Below are 19,815 nucleotides of genomic sequence, written 5' to 3' on the forward strand. Positions count from 1 at the left end.
CTCTTAGGGTCATGAACGAAAATGTGAAAATTTTCTTTTTACCACCAAACACAACTTATTGTTCCAATCAATAAATCAAGAAAACATTTCAATTTGTAAAGCCTATAAACTTAGATTATTTTTCAGGCGGGCTATTGACACAAAAACTGAAGATCACACAATTTCCTTAGCTGATTTTTGGATGAAATATAACATAAAGCATGCACATAAAATCATGAGAGCATCAGGAAAGAAGGAATAGCAAATAATATGCATTCAGTATGGTAGAAATATTTACCACATTGTGCAAATAACTTTGCAGGATTCCAATCAAACACAAATGGAGTTAATATAAGAAACAGAGGATTGTGGGAATGTTGACGCTGCCACCATTTGAGAAACTCCAGATATGCAGCCGGAGGAACACAGTGAAGGTGACTTATCAATGAAAATGAAGAAAATGGCTGTGATAAAAAGGATGAAGCTGTCCCAGAGGCAGTGACATCGTCAAAAACTTCTCATTAAAGGAAATCTCAAAGACATGTAACTACGTTGAAAGTGTAAATGATAAAATATGGGAAGCTCATCCAGCCTAGAAAGAAATAGGACAACTTGCCATGGCACAGAAATGATCCTTGTTCTATATCTCAAATTATATGATGAGAAGAAAGCAAGCACTGTTCAAACTAATCTGGATAAGTTTTTTTTTTTACAAAAAAATGAAACATTTTGATTTTCATTTGAATTACAGTGAATCAAATAAATATCCTTTTATTACTTTTAAATTACCTACCCATATATGTGTGTACATATATGATTGTTTATAATATATATATTCCACATACCAGAGATTATTCTATAAGTATAAAGTATAAGTATCTTTCCATATTCCTGACAACAACTTATTTTGGGTACTCCTCACATAGAAAGCTATAAAAGTCTTTTTACCACTGTACCCTCCACTTTCTCACCTTGCTAGTCAACCCTTAGTGGCCCTTCATATGAATCTTTCTAAAATGCATTTGTAGTCATGTCATAGCTTAACTCAAAAGTGAATAATGAGAAACTGCTGTGTATTTCATTTTACAAAAATATTTTTCCAGGGCTTCCCTGGTGGCGCAGTGGTTGAGAGTCCGCCTGCTGATGCAGGGGACAAGGGTTCGTGCCCCGGTCCGGGAAGATCCCACATGCTGTGGAGCGGCTGGGCCCGTGAGCCATGGCCGCTGAGCCTGCGTGTCCGGAGCCTGTGCTCCGCAACGGGAGAGGCCACAATAGTGAGAGGCCCAGAAAAAAAAAAAAAAAATATATATATATATATATATTTTTTTTTTTTCAACATCCTAATTTTGCTCATACTACCTTCACCACCAGTTTCTCATTCTCCCCTTTTCTTCTTCCCTTTATTACATGAATGCATAAATTAATAAATAAATTAGCAAATATTAGTGGTGAAATATTTCATATAAATGAAGTAAATTAAGGTAACATTCTCCAAAGTGTATTCTAACACACAAGAAAATGTGGAAAATAATCTACTGTACTATTGGAAGGAAACATTAGAATTTCTATTTACACTTAAAAAATCTGAAATATAAAAGAGAAGCTAAGTTTTAATATTCATTTAGGCAGTGGCATTATTATGGCTCCTCACGTCAAACACTCACAAGCCACATGGAGGTCAGAGTAGGAATCCCACTGTACAGACAAGGGATATTTGCTTACATCGGGCATGTTGCATCATTTGCACATCATGTAAATATGACTGAAGTGAATTTATGTATTATATCATCTTGTTTAAACTAAATCTCTCTTTGCTAATTAAAAAATAAATTTAAATTCAATGAAACGAGTGAAGAAAAACATAGGGGGAGCAATAAATGACACTGGACATGCATGCTTGATGCTGGTATTAGGAGTTAAAAATTGATCTACCAATAAGGCAGCCAAAAACCTTCAATATTATTCAGAAAAAGTTGTTGCAACGTGGATTTGAATGTATTATTATTAATAAAGAATTTCAGCTGAAGTGCTTATTTTTCTTGGAGATGTTAGCTCATGGTGGCTTGAAGACATCAGAGTTAGCAAAATGTCAATATTATGCGATATTTCTAGCAATGTTGCAAATTAGGAGTATATTTGGAGCCTGACAAAATTTTACCAATTTGGCAATAAATGTATAATAGCAAAAGTCAAAAGTCTACATTTGATTAAGGTAATAATTGATATTTATACAGTAGAAATATGGCTAAAAGAGCTCATGTGTAATAATAGACAAGGCAAAATGCATTGCTTTGTTATTAATTTTTTGGTAGATATTAATTTTTTGGTAGATGTAGAGAAATGTTAAAGTTTTAAATAAACTATTACTAGAACTAACAATTTAGTATGAGGTTGTTGCACTATAGTTGGATACAAGTGCAGGCTTTAAACATGCTTAGCTTATGGTATTTATTAGATTCTATTTTGGTAACAAAAAATTTGAAGAATTACTTTTTTTGAACCACTAAAGGAAAAATTCACTAAAGAAAAAGGGCTCTCACACACACACACAAATGACCACTCTAAAGAAGATAAAATTAAGGGGGGGAATCTAATGATAATCTCTGATAAAATGGCTACTTTGTATTAAAAATAAACAAAGGAATCAAGAATTAGCTTATAGAAATAGCATCATACGTGACATATCAATACGTTCACTTTCATTATTCACAGCAAGTTACTGCAGCAGAGATGGAGAAGTTTAAGACAGAAAGGGAAAAAAGTAATCATCAAAGTGGCTACTTTGGAGATTGAGGTGAGGAAACAGATCTTTAAAAATCATAATGTTTTATAAAGAGGTGAGGAAAATAATGAGAATACATCTTCCTATACATGTTTACTTGTTATTAAATGTCACAGTGTTCAAAGAATTGTCAAGTTTAAGGATGAGTTATGTAACTTTCCTTCCAAAAAGAAAAGTCTTCCAAATGTGTTTACCATTTCTGTAATATTCAAGTGCTTTGTGGAGGATAATAATAATAGAAAGTACTCTATCAGTCCCCTAGAGATCAATGTGGCATTTAATGATGAATAAGAAAGCAACTGCTTTCGGAAAAAAACTCATGCTATGGAGAGATGCATTTGGAAATGTTTCCACCATTCTATGATTCAAATCACTGAAAGTGTGCCACCTACAAAAACTCTGATGTCAGCCCACTTGTACTGGAAAACAGAATTTTCTAATCAGTTTAAAAATCTTCCACATGAAAAGACTCAGCAGATTTTAAACTAACTGATTAAAAATGTAAAATGCAATACTTTCCTATTAGTTTGAAATGAAATTAGATTTACATCAAAGGTTAAGAACATTTTATGGCTGTCAATATTCAATACTTTTGAGCACTGGCAGATAAAACTAAAAGATGAGTTCATGATTTATTAACTACAAAATGATGTACTTCTTCCATTTAGTTCTACACATATTTGTGAGGGATCTATGGCATCTTTTCCATCTTTAACAACCACCGAGTTAAATACAAACTGACATTTGACCCTGGCTATGAATATATTATATTACACAATGCAAAAATTGGACCATCAATAATAATGAAGCACATTCATTTGCTTTCACTATAAGTATTATTAAATAATATAATCAACATTATATTTATATACTTAAATTATATAAAATTATATACCTAATTATATAAAATATAATTGAGTTTAATATGTCAAATGCTTCTTGCATGATTAATAAGTTTTTAAAGAAACATTATTTGATTTATCTCTAGCAGATTCTTCATCTCATTATGAAATAGTATTAATGATAGAAAGCACTATGTACCATGTTATTTATACTTTAAAGAGAGAAAAACATTTTATTGTAGTATATTCATGTCATTTTGCATTCAAGAATATTTATGATAAATATAATACAATATGCATAACAATGTGATACAGTCTTTTTCATGTATCATTCTTTTAAATTTACTCTAATTTTTCTTTATATTTTATAGAATATATTATGCCATATTTGATATAAATAGTTTATAAATATATAAATGTACATATATTGATAGACACCCACTAAAACCATTTTACTGATAAGATCAAAAAACTTTGGTACTTAAAAGCTTCTTTTTTTTTTTTTTTGCGGTACGTGGGCCCCTCACTGCTGTGGCCTCTCCTGCCGCGGCTCCGGAAGTGCAGGCCCAGTGACCACGGCCCACAGGCCCAGCCGCTCTGTGGCACGCGGTATTCTCCCAGACCCGCGTCCCCTGCATCGGCAGGCGGACTCCCCACCACTGCGCCACCAGGGAAGCCCAAAAAGCTTCATTTTACAGAAGTCACATCTTCCTTGAAGCTTTCTTTTCCCCTTTTTGGAAGTGTCTCTTCTCTCTCCTGAACTTTGACACTATTTTACTGAAACCTATCACCCACTCTGCTATGCTTTAGTTATTTTTATCCCTCCATTATCTTTGCTAGGTTACAAACAACCTAAGAATGGTTCTTGATCACCTCTGGAGCTCCTCAGACATCAAGTGAGTACTGAGTGCATTGGTGGTGGCACTCAGAAATACATGTTGACTGAATTGTCTTAGGGTATACAAATACATACAGAGTAATGTTAAAAATAACTCTTTATCCTATTATAGAGCACTTTCTATTATGTAAACAAGTATTAAACTGCAAATCAGTGGGGATCGGGAAGATGGCGGAACAGTAAGACGCGGAGATACCTTCCTACCCACAGATACACCAGAAATACATCTACACGTGGAAAAACTCCTACAGAACACCTACTGAACGCTGGCAGAAGACCTCAGACCTCCCCAAAGGCAAGAAACTCCCCATGTACCTGGGTAAGGCAAAAGAAAAAAGAATAAACAGAGACAAAAGGATAGGGACGGAACCTGCACCAGTGGGAGGGCATGAAGGAGGAAAGGTTTCCATACACTAGGAAGCCCCTTCGTGGGCGGAGGCTACGGGTGGCGGAGGGGGAAAGCTTCGGAGCCGCAGAGGAGAGAACAGCAACAGGGGTGTGGAGGGCAAAGTGGAAAGATTCCCACATAGAGGATCGGTGCCGACCGGCACTCACCAGCCCGAGAGGCCTGTCTGCTCACCTGCCGGGGTGGGCGGGGCTGGGAGCTGAGGCTCAGGTTTCTGTCGGAGTGCAGGGAGAGGACTGGGGTTGGCGGCGTGAACACAGCGTGCAGGGGGTTAGTGCACCATGGATAGCCGGGAGGGAGTCCGGGGAAAAGTCTGGACCTGCTGAAGAGGCAAGAGACTTTTTCTTCCCTCTTTGTTTCCTGGTGCGCGAGGAGAGGGGATTAAGAGCGCTGCTTAAAGGAGCTCCAGAGACGGGCACGAGCCGCGGCTAAAAGCACGGACCCCAGAGACGGGCATGAGACGCTAAGGCTGCTGCTGCCGCCACCAAGAAGCCTGTGTGCGAGCACAGGTCACTATCCACACCTCCCCTCCTGGGAGCCTGTACAGTCCGCCACTGCCAGGATCTAGGGACAACTTCCCCGGGAGAACACACGGCACGCCACAGGTTGGTGCAACGTCCCGCCGGCCTCTGCCGTCGCAGGCGCGCCCCACACTCTGTACCCCTCCCTCCCCCCAGCCTGAGTGAGCCAGAGCCCCCGAATCAGCGGCTCCTTTAACCTCGTCCTGTCTGAGCGAAGAACAGACGCTCTCCGGCGACCTACATGCAGACGCGGGGCCAAATCCAAAGCTGAGCCCCAGGAGCTGTGCAAACAAGGAAGAGAAGGGGAAATCTCTCCCAGCAGCCTCAGCCTCACTGCTCTCCCAGAAGCAGTGGATTGAAGCTCCACAATCAACTTGATGTACCCTGCATCTGGGGAATACGTGAATAGACAACGAATCATCCCAAATTGAGGAGGTGGATTTTGAGAGCAAGATTTATGTTTATTTCCCCTTTTCCTCTTTTTGTGAGTGTGTATGTGTATGCTTCTGTGTGAGATTTTGTCTGTATAGCTTTGCTTCCACCATTTGTCCTAGGGTTCTATCCGTCCGTTTTTTTGTTTTATTTTTCTTAAAAAAATTCTGAGCCATGTGGATGAAAGGCTCTTGGTGCTGCAGCCAGGAGTCAGTGCTGTTCCTCTGAGGTGGGAGAGCCAACTTCAGGACACTGGTCCACAAGAGACCTCCCAGCTCCCAGCGACCTCCCAACGACCAGAAAGCTACAGTGCTGGACACCCTATGCCAAACAACTAGAAAGACAGGAATATAACCCCACCCATTAGCAGAGAGGCTGCCTAAAATCATAATAAGTCCACAGACACCCCAAAACACACCAACAGACATGGACCTGCCCACCAGAAAGACAAGATCCAGCCTCATCCACCAGAACACAGGCACTAGTCCCCTCCACCAGGAAGCCTACACAACCCACTGAACCAACTTTAGCCACTGGGGACAGACACCAAAAACAACGGGAACTACACACCTGCAGCCTGCAAAAAGACCCCAAACACAGTAAGATAAGCAAAATGAGAAGACAGAAAAACACACAGCAGATGAAGGAGCAAGATAAAAACCCACAAGACCTAACAAATGAAGAGGAAATAGGCAGTCTACCTGGAAAAGAATTCAGAATAATGATAGTAAAGATGATCCAAAATCTTGGAAACAGAAGAGACAAAATGCAAGAAACATTTAACAAGGACGTAGAAGAACTAAAGATGAAACATGCAATGACGAACAACACAATAAGTGAAATGAAAAGTACTCTAGATGGGATCAATAGCAGAATAACTGAGGCAGAACGGATAAGTGACCTGATAGAAAAAATAGTGGAGATAACTATTGCAGAGCAGAATAAAGAAAAAAGAATGAAAAGAACTAAGGACAGTCTCACCTCTGGGACAACATTAAACACACCAACATTCGAACTATAGGGGTTCCAGAAGTAGAAGAGAAAAAGTAAGGGACTGAGAAAATATTTGAAGAGATTATAGTTGAAAACTTCCCTAATATGGGAAAGGAAATAGTTAATCAAGTCCAGGAAGCACAGAGAGTCCCATACAGGATAAATCCAAGGAGAAATACGCCAAGACACATATTAATCAAACTGTCAAAAATTAAATACAAAGAAAACATATTAAAAGCAGCAAGGGAAAAACAACAAATAACACACAAGGGAATCCCCATAAGGTTAACAGCTGATCTCTCAGCAGAAACTCTGTAAGCCAGAAGGGACTGGCAGGACATATTGAAAGTGATGAAGGAGAAAAACCTGCAACCAAGATTACTCTACCCAGCAAGGATCTCATTCAGATTTGATGGAGAAATTAAAACCTTTACAGACAAGCAAAAGCTGAGAGAGTTCAGCACCACCAAACCAGCTTTACAACAAATTCTAAAGAAACTTCTCGAGGCAAGAAACACAAGAGAAGGAAAAGACCTACAATAACGAACCCAAAACAATTAAAAAATGCTAATATGAACATACATATCGATTATTTCCTTAAATGTAAATGGACTAAATGCTCCCACCAAAAGATACAGACGGACTGAATGGATACAAAAACAAGAGCCATATATATGCTGTCTACAAGAGACCCACATCAGACCTAGAGACACATACAGACTGAAAGTGACGGGATAGAAAAAGATATTCCATGCAAATGGAAGCCAAAAGAAAGCTGGAGTAGCAATTCTCATATCAGACAAAATAGACTTTAAAATGAAGACTATTAGAAGAGACAAAGAAGGACACTACATAATGATCAAGGGATCGATCCAAGAAGAAGATATAACAATTGTAAATATTTATGCACCCAACATAGGAGCACCTCAATACATAAGGCAAATACTAACAGCCATAAAGGGGGAAATCGACAGTAACACATTCATACTAGGAGACTTTAACACCCCATTTTCACCAATGGACAGATCATCCAAAATGAACATAAATAAGGAAACACAAGCTTTAAATGATACATTAAACAAGAGGGGCTTAATTGATATTTATAGGACATTTCATCCAAAAACAACAGAATACACATTTTTCTCAAGTGCTCATGGAACATTCTCCAGGATAGATCATATCTTGGGTCACAAATCAAGCCGTGGTAAAATTAATAAAATTGAAATTGTATCAAGTATCTTTTCCGACCACAGTGCTATGAGACTAGATATCAATTACAGTAAAAGATCTGTAAAAAATACAAACACATGGAGGCTAAACAATACACTACTTAATAACGAGGTGATCACTGAAGAAATCAAAGAGGAAATCAAAAAATACCTAGAATCAAATGACAATGGAGACACGACGAACCAAAACCTATGGGATGCAGCAAAAGCAGTTCTAAGAGGGAAGTTTATAGCAATACAATCCTACCTTAAGAAACATGAAACTTCTCGAATAAACAACATAACCTTGCACCTAAAGCAATTAGAGAAAGAAGAACAAAAAAACCCCAAAGTTAGCAGAGGAAAGAAATCATAAAAATCAGATCAGAAATAAATGAAAAAGAAATGAAGGAAACGATAGCAAAGATCAATAAAACTAAAAGCTGGTGCTTTGAGAAGATAAACAAAATTGATAAACCATTAGCCAGACTCATCAAGAAAAAAAGGGAGAAGACTCAAATCAATAGAAATAGAAATGAAAAAGAAGAAGTAACAACTGACACTGCAGAAATACAAAAGATCATGAGAGATTACTACAAGCAACTCTATGCCAATAAAATGGACAACCTGGAAGAAATGGACAAATTCTTAGAAATGCACAACGTGCCGAGACTGAATCAGGAACAAATAGAAAATATGAACAGACCAATCACAAGCACTGAAATAGAAACTGTGATTAAAAATCTTCCAACAAACAAAAGCCCAGGACCAGATGGCTTCACAGGTGAATTCTATCAAACATTTAGAGAAGAGCTAACAGCTATCCTTCTCAAACTCTTCCAAAATATAGCAGAGGGAGGAACACTTCCAAACTCATTCTACGAGGCCACCATCACCCTGATACCAAAACCAGACAAGGATGACAAAGAAACTACAGGCCAATATCACTGATGAACATAGATGCAAAAATCCTCAACAAAATACTGGCAAAGAGAATCCAACAGCACATTAAAAGGATCATACACCATGATCAAGTGGGGTTTATCCCAGGAATGCAAAGATTCTTCAATATACGCAAATCAATCAACGTGATATACCATATTGACAAACTGAAGGAGAAAAACCATATGATCATCTCAATAGATGCAGAGAAAGCTTTCGACAAAATTCAGCACCCATTTATGATAAAAACCCTGCAGAAAGTAGGCATAGAGGGAACTTTCCTCAACATAATAAAGGCCATATATGACAAACCCACAGCGACATCGTCCTCAATGGTGAAAAACTGAAAGCATTTCCACTAAGATCAGGAACAAGACAAGGTTGCCCACTCTCACCACTCTTTTATTTTATTTTTTGCAGTATGCGGGCCTCACACTGCTGTGGCCTCTCCCGTTGCAGAGCACAGGCTCCGGACGCACAGGCCCAGCAGCCATGGCTCATGGGCCCAGCTGCTCTGCAGCATGTGGGATCCTCCCGGACTGGGGCACGAACCCACGTCCCCTGCATCGGCAGGCGGACTCTTAACCACTGCGCCACCAGGGAAGCCCCTCACCACTCTTATTCAACATAGTTTTGGAAGTTTTAGCCTCAGCAATCAGAGAAGAAAAGGAAATAAAAGGAATCCAAATCAGAAAAGAAAAAGTAAAGCTGTCACTGTTTGCAGATGACATGATACTATACATAGAGAATCCTAAAGATGCTACAAGAAAACTACTAGAGCTAATCAATGAATTTGTTAAAGTAGCAGGATACAAAATTAATGCACAGAAATCTCTGGCATTCCTATACACTAATGATGAAAAATCCGAAAGTGAAATCAAGAAAACACTCCCATTTACCATTGCAACAAAAAGAATAAAATATCTAGGAATAAACCTATCTAAGGAGAGAAAAGACCTGTATGCAGAAAATTATAAAACACTGATGAAAGAAATTAAAGATGATACAAATAGATGGAGAGATATACCATGTTCTTGGATTGGAAGAATCAACATTGTGAAAATGACTCTAGTACCCAAAGCAATCTACAGATTCAATGCAATCCCTGTCAAACTACCACTGGCATTTTTCACAGAACTAGAACAAAAAATTTCACAATTTGTATGGAAACAAAAAGGACCCCGAATAGCCAAAGCAATCTTGAGAACAAAAAATGGAGCTGGAGGAATCAGGCTCCCTGACTTCAGACTATACTACAAAGCTACAGTAATCAAGACAGTATGGTACTGGCACAAAAACAGAAATATAGATCAATGGAACAGGATAGAAAACCCAGAGATAAACCCACACACATATGGTCACCTTTTCTTTGATAAAGGAGGCAGGAATGTACAGTGGAGAAAGAAGAACCTCCTCAATAAGTGGTGCTGGGAAAACTGGACAGGTACATGTAAAAGTATGAGATTAGATCACTGCCTAACACCATACACAAAAATAAGCTCAAAATGTATTAAAGACCTAAATGTAAGGCCAGAAACTATCAAACTCTTAGAGGAAAACATAGGCAGAACACTCTATGACATAAATCACAGCAAGATCCTTTTTGACCCACCTCCTAGAGAAATGGAAATAAAAACAAAAATAAACAAATGGGACCTAATGAAACTTCAAAGCTTTTGCACAGCAAAGGAAACCATAAACAAGACCAAAAGACAACCCTCAGAATGGGAGAAAACATTTGCAAATGAAGCAACAGACAAAGGATTAATCTCCAAAATTTACAAGCAGCTCATGCCGCTCAATAACAAAAAAACAACCCAATCCAAAAATGGGCAGAAGACCTAAATAGACATTTCTCCAAAGATATACAGACTGCCAACAAACACATGAAAGAATGCGCAACATCATTGATCATTAGAGAAATGCAAATCAAAACTACAATGAGATATCATCTCACACTGGTCAGAATGGCCATCATCAAAAAATCTAGAAACAATAAATGCTGGAGAGGGTGTGGAGAAAAGGGAACCCTCTTGCACTGCTGGTAGGAATGTAAATTGGTACAGCCACTATCGAGAACAGTATGGAGGTTTCTTAAAAAACTACAAATAGAACTACCATATGACCCAGCAATCCCACTACTGGGCATATACCCTGAGAAAATCATAATTCAAAAAGAGTCATGGGCTTCCCTGGTGGTGCAGTGGTTGAGAATCTGCCTGCCAATGCAGGTGACACAGGTTCGAGCCCTGGTCTGGGAGGATCCCACACGCCGCGGAGCTACTAGGCCCATGAGCCACAACTACTGAGCCTGCGCGTCTGGAGCCTGTGGTCCGAAACAAGAGAGGCCGTGACAGTGAGAGGCCCGCGCACCACAATGAAGAGTGGCCCCCGCTTGCCACAACTAGAGATAGCCCTCGCACAGAAATGAAGATCCAACACAGCAAAAATAAATTAATTAATAATCTCCTACCCCCAACATCTTCTTTAAAAAAAAAGAAAAAAGAGTTATGTACCAAAATGTTCACTGCAGCTCTATTTACCATAGCCAGGAGATGGAAACAACCTAAGTGTCCATCATTGCATGAATGGATAAAGTAGATGTGGCACGTATATACGATGGAATATTACTCAGCCATAAAAAGAAACGAAATTGAGCTATTTGTAGTGAGGTGGATGGACCTAGAGTCTGTCATACAGCGTGAAGTAAGTCAGAAAGAGAAAGACAAATACCGTATGCTAACACATATATATGGAATGTAAGAAAAAAAATGTCATGAAGAACCTAGGGGTAAGACAGGAATAAAGACACAGACTTACTATAGAATGGACTTGAGAATATGGGGAGGGGGAAGGGTAAGTTGTGACAAAGCGAGAGAGTGGCATGGGCATATATACATTACCAAACGTAAAACAGATAGCTAGTGGGAAGCAGCCGCATAGCACAGGGAGATCAGCTCCGTGCTTTTTGACCACCTTGAGGGGCGGGATAGGGAGGGTGGGAGGGAGGGGGACGCAAGAGGGAAGAGATATGGGAACATATGTATATGTATAACTGATTCACTTTGCTATAAAGCAGAAACTAATACACCATTGTAAAGCAATTATACTCCAATAAAGATGTAAAAAAATAAATAAATAAATAAATAAATTGCAAATCACCTGGATTGCTTGCCAAAAAGTCTCCATAGGATACCCCACCTCAACTCCAAATACTTATAATTTAAATTGATGTTACACAAGGATCCTGGCTTTGCTGATAATCTTCTCACCAGATATACACAGGAAACAGACACAGAAGCTGAAATATGACCTATGTGCATAATCACTCAGTTAAACAGAAGAAAATGATTGGTTTCAACATTGAGTAACAATTTATTGACCTGTTGGCTTAAATTCGAGTAAAGATTGAATTTGTATAAATACTCAAAGCCATGCATTTATTAGTAGGCATTGTTATGGGCTTTAGGGAAACTGGTCTAGATATGAACATCTTCAAGATTTTATTAATATGCACAGGTTTGTTTAACTTTTGATGTTTCCTTAGCTTTTAAGATATTTAAGGTTAAGTGTTATAAGGAATTTGAATCCCTGCTGAGATTCTTTTAAATCATTGACTATTATTTTCTCTTATTCTCTGGTTCTCACTCTGTCCCTTCTTGTGTGCACGTATTTAAATAAAGAAGAAAAACTCAGGACAATGTTGGATTATTTCAAACAAGGCTCTACTTTGGTATTATTTTTTACCTTAAGGGCCCTCTTTTATTAATTTGTTTTATAAAAATCTCTATTATACAACAAAATGTTATATAAAATACTTAATTTAAGACTATTGTTTTAATATTGGGCTATTTTAAATATTATTTATATTGACTTTCAGTCACACTACATACTCTGGGAGTGAGCTACAGGATACGCCTATTTCTGCGTTTTGCTCTGGAGGTGCAGCATAACACAATTTACAATGAGTCACAACTTAACCAAAAACAGAGCCTCTTTTTTTTCTAATAAAAAGTAAAGCAATGAAAATAATTAAATAAATTAATGCAGAAAGGATATTTCACTGATTTTTTCAACTAGCATTTAAAAATACAATACAGCAAACTTTTACATGAAAAATATAGCTTATTCAAATGTGCAAAATGATTTGATGGAAATGATCAGTAAGCTAAAGAAGAGAATTAATGAAACTGGCTTTTAACTGAAATAACCATTCTACATTATAGCTGTTAATGAACGAACTGAAATAAGTTGTAGTAAACTGGGATCTCAACTTGTTCTTTAAGTTTGTTCTGCACAGCACTACACAGAACAATACTGAAATATGAGTTAAAAGAAAAAAAATGGACTTAGTTTTAAACTTTTTTTCAAAATTACAATTTACTTGTGAATGTAATTTATAGGGACAAACACACGAAATAATTATTGATAAATTTGTTCGTTTTAATAGTTTAATTTAGTTTTAGTTAAAAGTCTGTTTTCTCTTCAGTGTTTTCACACATCGCAGCAAAAGATTCAGATCTTTATTAACCCAGTGAATTTGCCTGAAAACACGCTTCCTAGGACACAACTGAGTAGAGCTTATGACAGTGATGTAGCTGGAAAAGCAGATGTCTGTCGCTTTCTGCGTAAAACAAAGGATTTTATCATCGACACAAGTAAATTAATTTATATTATTTATTTATTTTAGACATTACTTTTAAGACTCAGAGTTTAAAGAAAAGTAATTAAACCTAAGTGTTATATTAGATTTCTTGGTTAAAACCTGCTGCAGATAGTTATATAAACACTTAATTTCTAGAGAAGCTTCTCATTACTACCCTGCCTCACAATCCCAGTGTTGCCACAAATGTTTCCTGAAAAATTAAAATTTTTGTTTATTAATTTGGCATGAGAGTCACCCCATTCTTTTCAGAGAAAAAAGTGTTCTTTGAGTAATAAGAAAGATGATCCAGAATACATGTTTTTGTATTAATTTCAATAAAAATAATTTTAAAAATTCTGGCTAAATGAATAGAAAAGTTTCTGAAAAAAAGAATTAATAAATTATTCACTTAAGGCAGGGAATATGTGCTGTGCTGTGTTCCCCATAGCACCCTGTGCCTCAGCAGGTGGCTTGCACAGTAGGTCCTCAGTAAGTTCAAAGAAAAAGTGGAGCAGTGTCTCTCAGTTAAAACCCAAATTCAAAAAAAACTTTGTTTTCAAAATCATAACTGAACCAGGGTCAATCACAGATACAAATGATATTTCTGAATTCCTCTGAAATAGGGTCCATTTATTTTCTTACCAGGATGCTCTTGACTCAGGTTATGATTTCTATAGTTAAGCACAAATTCCACTTAAATTCCCTATTTCTCATATCCCTGTTATCCTTGGTAATTGCCTAAGATGAAAGCTCCTGCAAATATGTGTTTATCCTCTTTTCCTTTTCTATTCTCATCTCCATACTGCTCCAGGTTTCCTCTCCCCTAATCTAACCTCACACTCTTCTTGCATCCTCACACCTTTCAGTTATGGATTGTGAAATCCCCATTATGTGGCAAACAAACAAACAAATAAATCTCTTTTAAAATTTCTTTTGTGACATTTCTCTACCTCTTGCTTTAACTGAAATGTATTGTCCTGTGGGACAACCACAGCATGCCTCAAGCTGATGTTACTCATTCACCCACACATCTCATATCCCTGGGTCAGGAAGAGGGAAGTCAGCATTCTTCTCACTCCCCAAGCCAATCCCTGACCATTACTCCAGTTCTCTTTAGAAACTTCCCTTGCTCATTTGGAGCTCAGGATATTTGGCTCATTACCAAATATACTAATCACTCTTCCTCAAGCCCTGGGGACTTGAATATATCACTCAGTGTTTCTCCCTATATCAAGTCCTGCCACCATCTCTTAGGTTAATTCAATATTCACATTATGGCCCATCCAGCACCCCACGAGCTCAGTCCCTCTACATTATCTAGTGTAAATCCTGGTACCTAAATTCTTGTGACTTTAACATTTACTTCCATCCACACACTCCTGTGGCCACAGCCAGGACTTCATTAGCATCTAGAACAATTCCACTTCTGCACTCTTAATCCCAGACATCTAGCTCCTACATTCTTTTCACCTCTTTTACTCAGTTATCCCTACTACTATACTGTTTTGTCAACATCACCAGGGTTACACATCCACTGGTTGATTTTCTCTCAATTATTCACCTCTTCTCTTTACTTCCCTATCTAGCATTATGACGCACCTTTCAACCCCTCCGTGATAATATCCTCAGATAACTTGCCTTGTTGTTCTTCTATAACTTTTACTCAGGAAAACTCAATATGAGATAAATACAATAGTTGATATTTCCTGCTACATCTGGGCTAATGAGTATTGTTAGAGAAAATCACATGAGCTGGCATATTAACCCTAAATTTTACTTATCTCATTATACTTTCTGGTAATCCTTCAAAATTTCTCTACTTAAATGTTTCTTTCATTGCCAACTTGGCTATTTAAAATTTTCTCCAGTCTCATCTCAAATCTCCTACCTCTTATCAGATGAATTCAACTTATGTATTTGAGGAAAAATATAGGCCATGAAGAGGGAATTTCCTTCTGTTGTTATATGTAGACAGTTGGTTCTTTGCAACCTATTCCTTCTTTCTGCTCTCTTGTCATAAAGGAAGATGTATGCTTTATTTCATCTACTTCCATTCCCTTCAACTTTATTCTGAATTCTATTTTTTACCCTCTTCAGACATCTTGCTATGCTGTTTATACCTTTTTTCTTACATTTTTTCTTCTTTTTTTGCTGCTTTCATTAACTATTAAGTTTTCAGTAGTCTCTTAAGCCTTGCCTATGTTAATAAAATTCACTCCTGACTGATGTCTCTTTCCTTTGTCTTCCTTCTGACCTTTTATAGAATGTCTCACTTCTCCTCTAACTGGCCAAACATCTTTAAAGAATTCTTTACACCACTTTTTCCACTCCTGAACTCCATTTATTCTTGAACAAAGTTCAGTATAAGTACTGACAAATCACAGCACCAAGATATGTCACCATACATAGGAATCTTATTTATTGTTAAATACAATACCATATTTTGGCCCTCATCTCATATAATCTCCCTTTAGCATTTAGAACATTTAGTAACCTTCCATACTTTTTAAACACTCTCATCCTTTGATTCCTATGACACTATATTCTACTGGTTTTCCCCATCTCTGTGATTCTCCTTGTCATCGTCCTGCCTCTCCAACTCCCCCCTCTTCCTTCATGTTCTTCTTTTCTGACATACCTTCTTCCTCTATTTATTCTGTCCATGTGTGTGTTTTTCAGGGCTATTTAGGTTTCCGTTCCTTCATACTGTTCATATTCTACCCGAGCAATCTTATCTATCTCTTGGCTACAATTACAAAACATGTTCTGATGATTGCCAAATATATACACAAACTCAAACACTGTGACTAAACACCAGACCAATACATCTACTTTACTGAAATATTCACAAGAAGATGTGGCACATATATACAATGGAATATTACTCAGCCATAAAAAGAAACGAAATTGAGTTATTTGTAGTGAGGTGGATGGACCTAGAGTCTGTCATACAGAGTGAAGTAAGTCAGAAAGAGAAACACAATTAATATTAAATTTAGTTATTCAAATCTGGACTGGTTATTTTTTCCCCAAATCTACTTTTACTTAAACTTTTGTGTTAAAGTAACCTAGGGGGCAGAAGGAGCCAAGCACTGCTGTATAGAATCCTCAATCCCCTAATTACCATCGAGTATTTTGCAGGACATCAAAAACACCCTCATGTGTGATAAATTTGTTGCCAACTATCTTTCAAAAAACTGTGTGATAGGCATGACTTATTGACTCATTTTGCCACAACGTCCACCTCTGACCAATCACCAAAATCTACAGATTTTAAATCTCTGGTATATTCATCCCATTCCTATTATCGCTATCTCAAGTTACTTCCCCATTACCTTTCCTCTAGACTTGTGCATCTACCTCCTCATTTGTCTTCTTGTCTCCAGACCTCTTCCACAATTTTCCCTTCACTGACTTGGTAATGTTATTAAAGTACAAATAGAACACTATAATTATTTGATATCTATCTATCTATCATTTATCATCTATCAATGTCATCCGACTTACAACTGACAGCTTCCAATTCCCTCACAGTAAAATCCAAACTCTTTAAACTGACATACAAATCTCTTTAAGATGTGGTTCCTGTTTATTTCTCCAGATTCAAAAGGAAACACCCTCCATTACATGCTATGTATTTTAGTCAAAATATACATCTCCTAAGGCAAAACTATCTTCTGCCTGTGGGCCTTTGCACATATCACGTCTTTTTCCTTCTTTATTCCCCTTCATGTGACCAACCCCTTCCCATCTTTCAGGCATTAGTTAAGAAATAATTCCCTCCAAGAAGAAATTTGAGTATCCATCCTGATCCCAACGTTTGGTAAAATGCCCTTCTTATGTATTTTTACATCACTCTTCAGCAATTTTATTTCCCTGGTTGAATCTCTTAACACAAGGCCTATTCCTGATTCCGTTTTTTTCCCTCTTGATTTTATCTCTATGAATGTTCCTACACCAATAGACTCTTGGTTGTATTTCTAATTATTCACCCAACTCTTTAAGCCTGTATGCCTCTTATTCCAATTTTCTGGTGCTGCATAATAAATCACTCAAAAATACAGTTGCTTCAAACAACACTGAGTTTTGTTTCTCATAATTCTGTGGGTTGGCTGAATGACTCATCTGCTATTTTGCCTGGGTTCACTCATATGACTGAATTCCAAAGGTGTGTTCATGTCTATTCCAAAATAAAAAACATGTTAACCTCTGAAACCTAGTCTAACAACCAGTCCCTAGATGAATCCAACTGATTAAATTGAACCACAAATTGTTTGACACATCAGTACTGATACTGGAACTCTTTCTCCTTTGTATCCTTCATGCCAAAATAAGGGGTAAAAAAATCTTTCTTGGGCTAGGGGGATTGCGGAGAATAACAGAATTATTATTTTAGTTTTAGTTCCATTAGTATGGCTGTAAGAGACTTCTTAGGAGACATTATAATAAACAACCACTCAATGGTTAAACCTATTAATATTCCCTCTAGGTTTGATCCACCACCACACTTTGAGACTTATTGTCCTATTTGGAAGGGATATGTAACCTCTACTTCAATTTGAAAGAAGTTCTGCATTGGGTTATTCTTGTTTCTTCTTATGATCTAATTTTGCTTGACTCATTATTCCATAAAATTGAAAACGAAAATACAAAAACTTGAAGGAAATTAATTTGTTATGGACTGATTCTTTTGCCCGTATTAAATCCATTAGCTAATATTTGTTAGTACATACTTTTAAAAAGAGTTGCCTATCAATAATAGCGACTTTCCCCAAATTAAGAATAATATTTCTCCCTCTAATTCAACAGCCTTAGTGACTCAGGGCTTTCTAAGAATATCCCCAATATTTCATTCACTTTAAAAGACATTCTTTGTTAAAAATGATGACAATTTCTTAAAAATGCCCAGATTTAATGGAACTAATCTTGCCCACTATAACAAAATATTTTTAAATATAGTTTTTATTAGTGTCTGTGTTTTCCTTCCCTTCATCCATACTTTATTTTCTTGTCTTCACTTAATACAGCTAATTATTTTACACCCAGGTCTTAGGCTAGCCCAGAAGGGAATTAGTTGCTGTTGAACTTAGTAGCATATAAAAATACCTTTTCAGAGGCAGTATGCCTTCTTTGACAACAAGAACATCTTCTTGATAAAGTTTACCTTGGTGCCAGATCAAAATTACACCAAGCCTATTTTATGATTTTTGGTAAACTCATAATAACTAATGAGGTTGGATATAAAAAAAACAAAAAAGTTTTTTTTCTGTTAACAAAAAATAGACACGTATTATAATCACAATACAATCTCCGGGACTGATGTTCCCTGTAATCTTTGGGAATAATTTTCAATGAAAATGTTTGAAAGCAAAATGCAGTTCAATAAAAATAGAAGTCTGAATTGTGAAACACTTTGAAAAGAAAATAAGTCAACTACTAGTGTTTGCTATTTCGTTTCATGTTTTAACTCTTTTCTTTGTGAGGTAGTGAAAAAATAAAAATTGGGACACTTACACTCCTGCTTTTTTCGTTTCCTTCAATTAAAGATTCATGCCATGCTTGCTAATTGTGTGACTTTGGGTAGATGACATCATTTCCCACTTAGGTTCTTTATAAAATAGAAGAGTTAAAATATGAAATTCTAAAATCATTCAAAAGATATGTTTCTATATGCTTATGGTAATTATAATTTATGGATTATCTCTTAACTAGGTTCTGGTGTAATCATCTACCAAAATTTTAAATTATTAAACTGATCCCAGAAGGTTTCTACTAATAATTGATACTGAAGGTCTCTCAAGACATGTTTTGACCGTTAATATCATTGATGTTCCGGAACCTCTGTGCTGTGCTGCTGATCCACAGTTTTCTTCAGGTACAGGTATGATCATTTCTTATGGTTTACTTTCAACAGCTATATATAATGAAAGATGCCAGGCATGTTTCTCCAGTCGGATATGTTCAGTGATTTTTTTATTATGTAAATATACAAAAACATGTGCAGATATACATGTATATAAGAAAACATATAACCTCTCTATGGAATAGTCTGGAAAAAATGTTTACCATGTAGAAATTCTCACTTCTCAGTTAAGAGGTTAGAAAGCAAATACATTAAAAACAGCAACAGAGGGGCTTCCCTGGTGGCGCAGTGGTTGACAGTCTGC

At 37.0% G+C, this 19,815-nt stretch overlaps 1 protein-coding gene across 1 annotated transcript in view; it reads left to right on the plus strand.

The window, feature by feature from the left end:
- Positions 1-353: 353 nt before the first annotated feature.
- The window catches only part of LOC309827169 (cadherin-23-like), a gene marked incomplete at both ends in the record, with an annotated part of 116,097 nt that continues 96,635 nt past the window's right edge, over positions 354-19,815 (plus strand). Inside the window, 5 exon segments of the mRNA XM_082661711.1 lie at positions 354-413; positions 13,493-13,661; positions 19,361-19,373; positions 19,375-19,396; positions 19,400-19,529. Coding sequence (XP_082517837.1) covers positions 354-413; positions 13,493-13,661; positions 19,361-19,373; positions 19,375-19,396; positions 19,400-19,529 — 394 coding nt within the window.

This window comes from Grampus griseus, assembly GCF_964374135.1.
Source record: "Grampus griseus genome assembly, chromosome: 9".
Classification (NCBI taxonomy): Eukaryota; Metazoa; Chordata; class Mammalia; order Artiodactyla; family Delphinidae; genus Grampus; species Grampus griseus.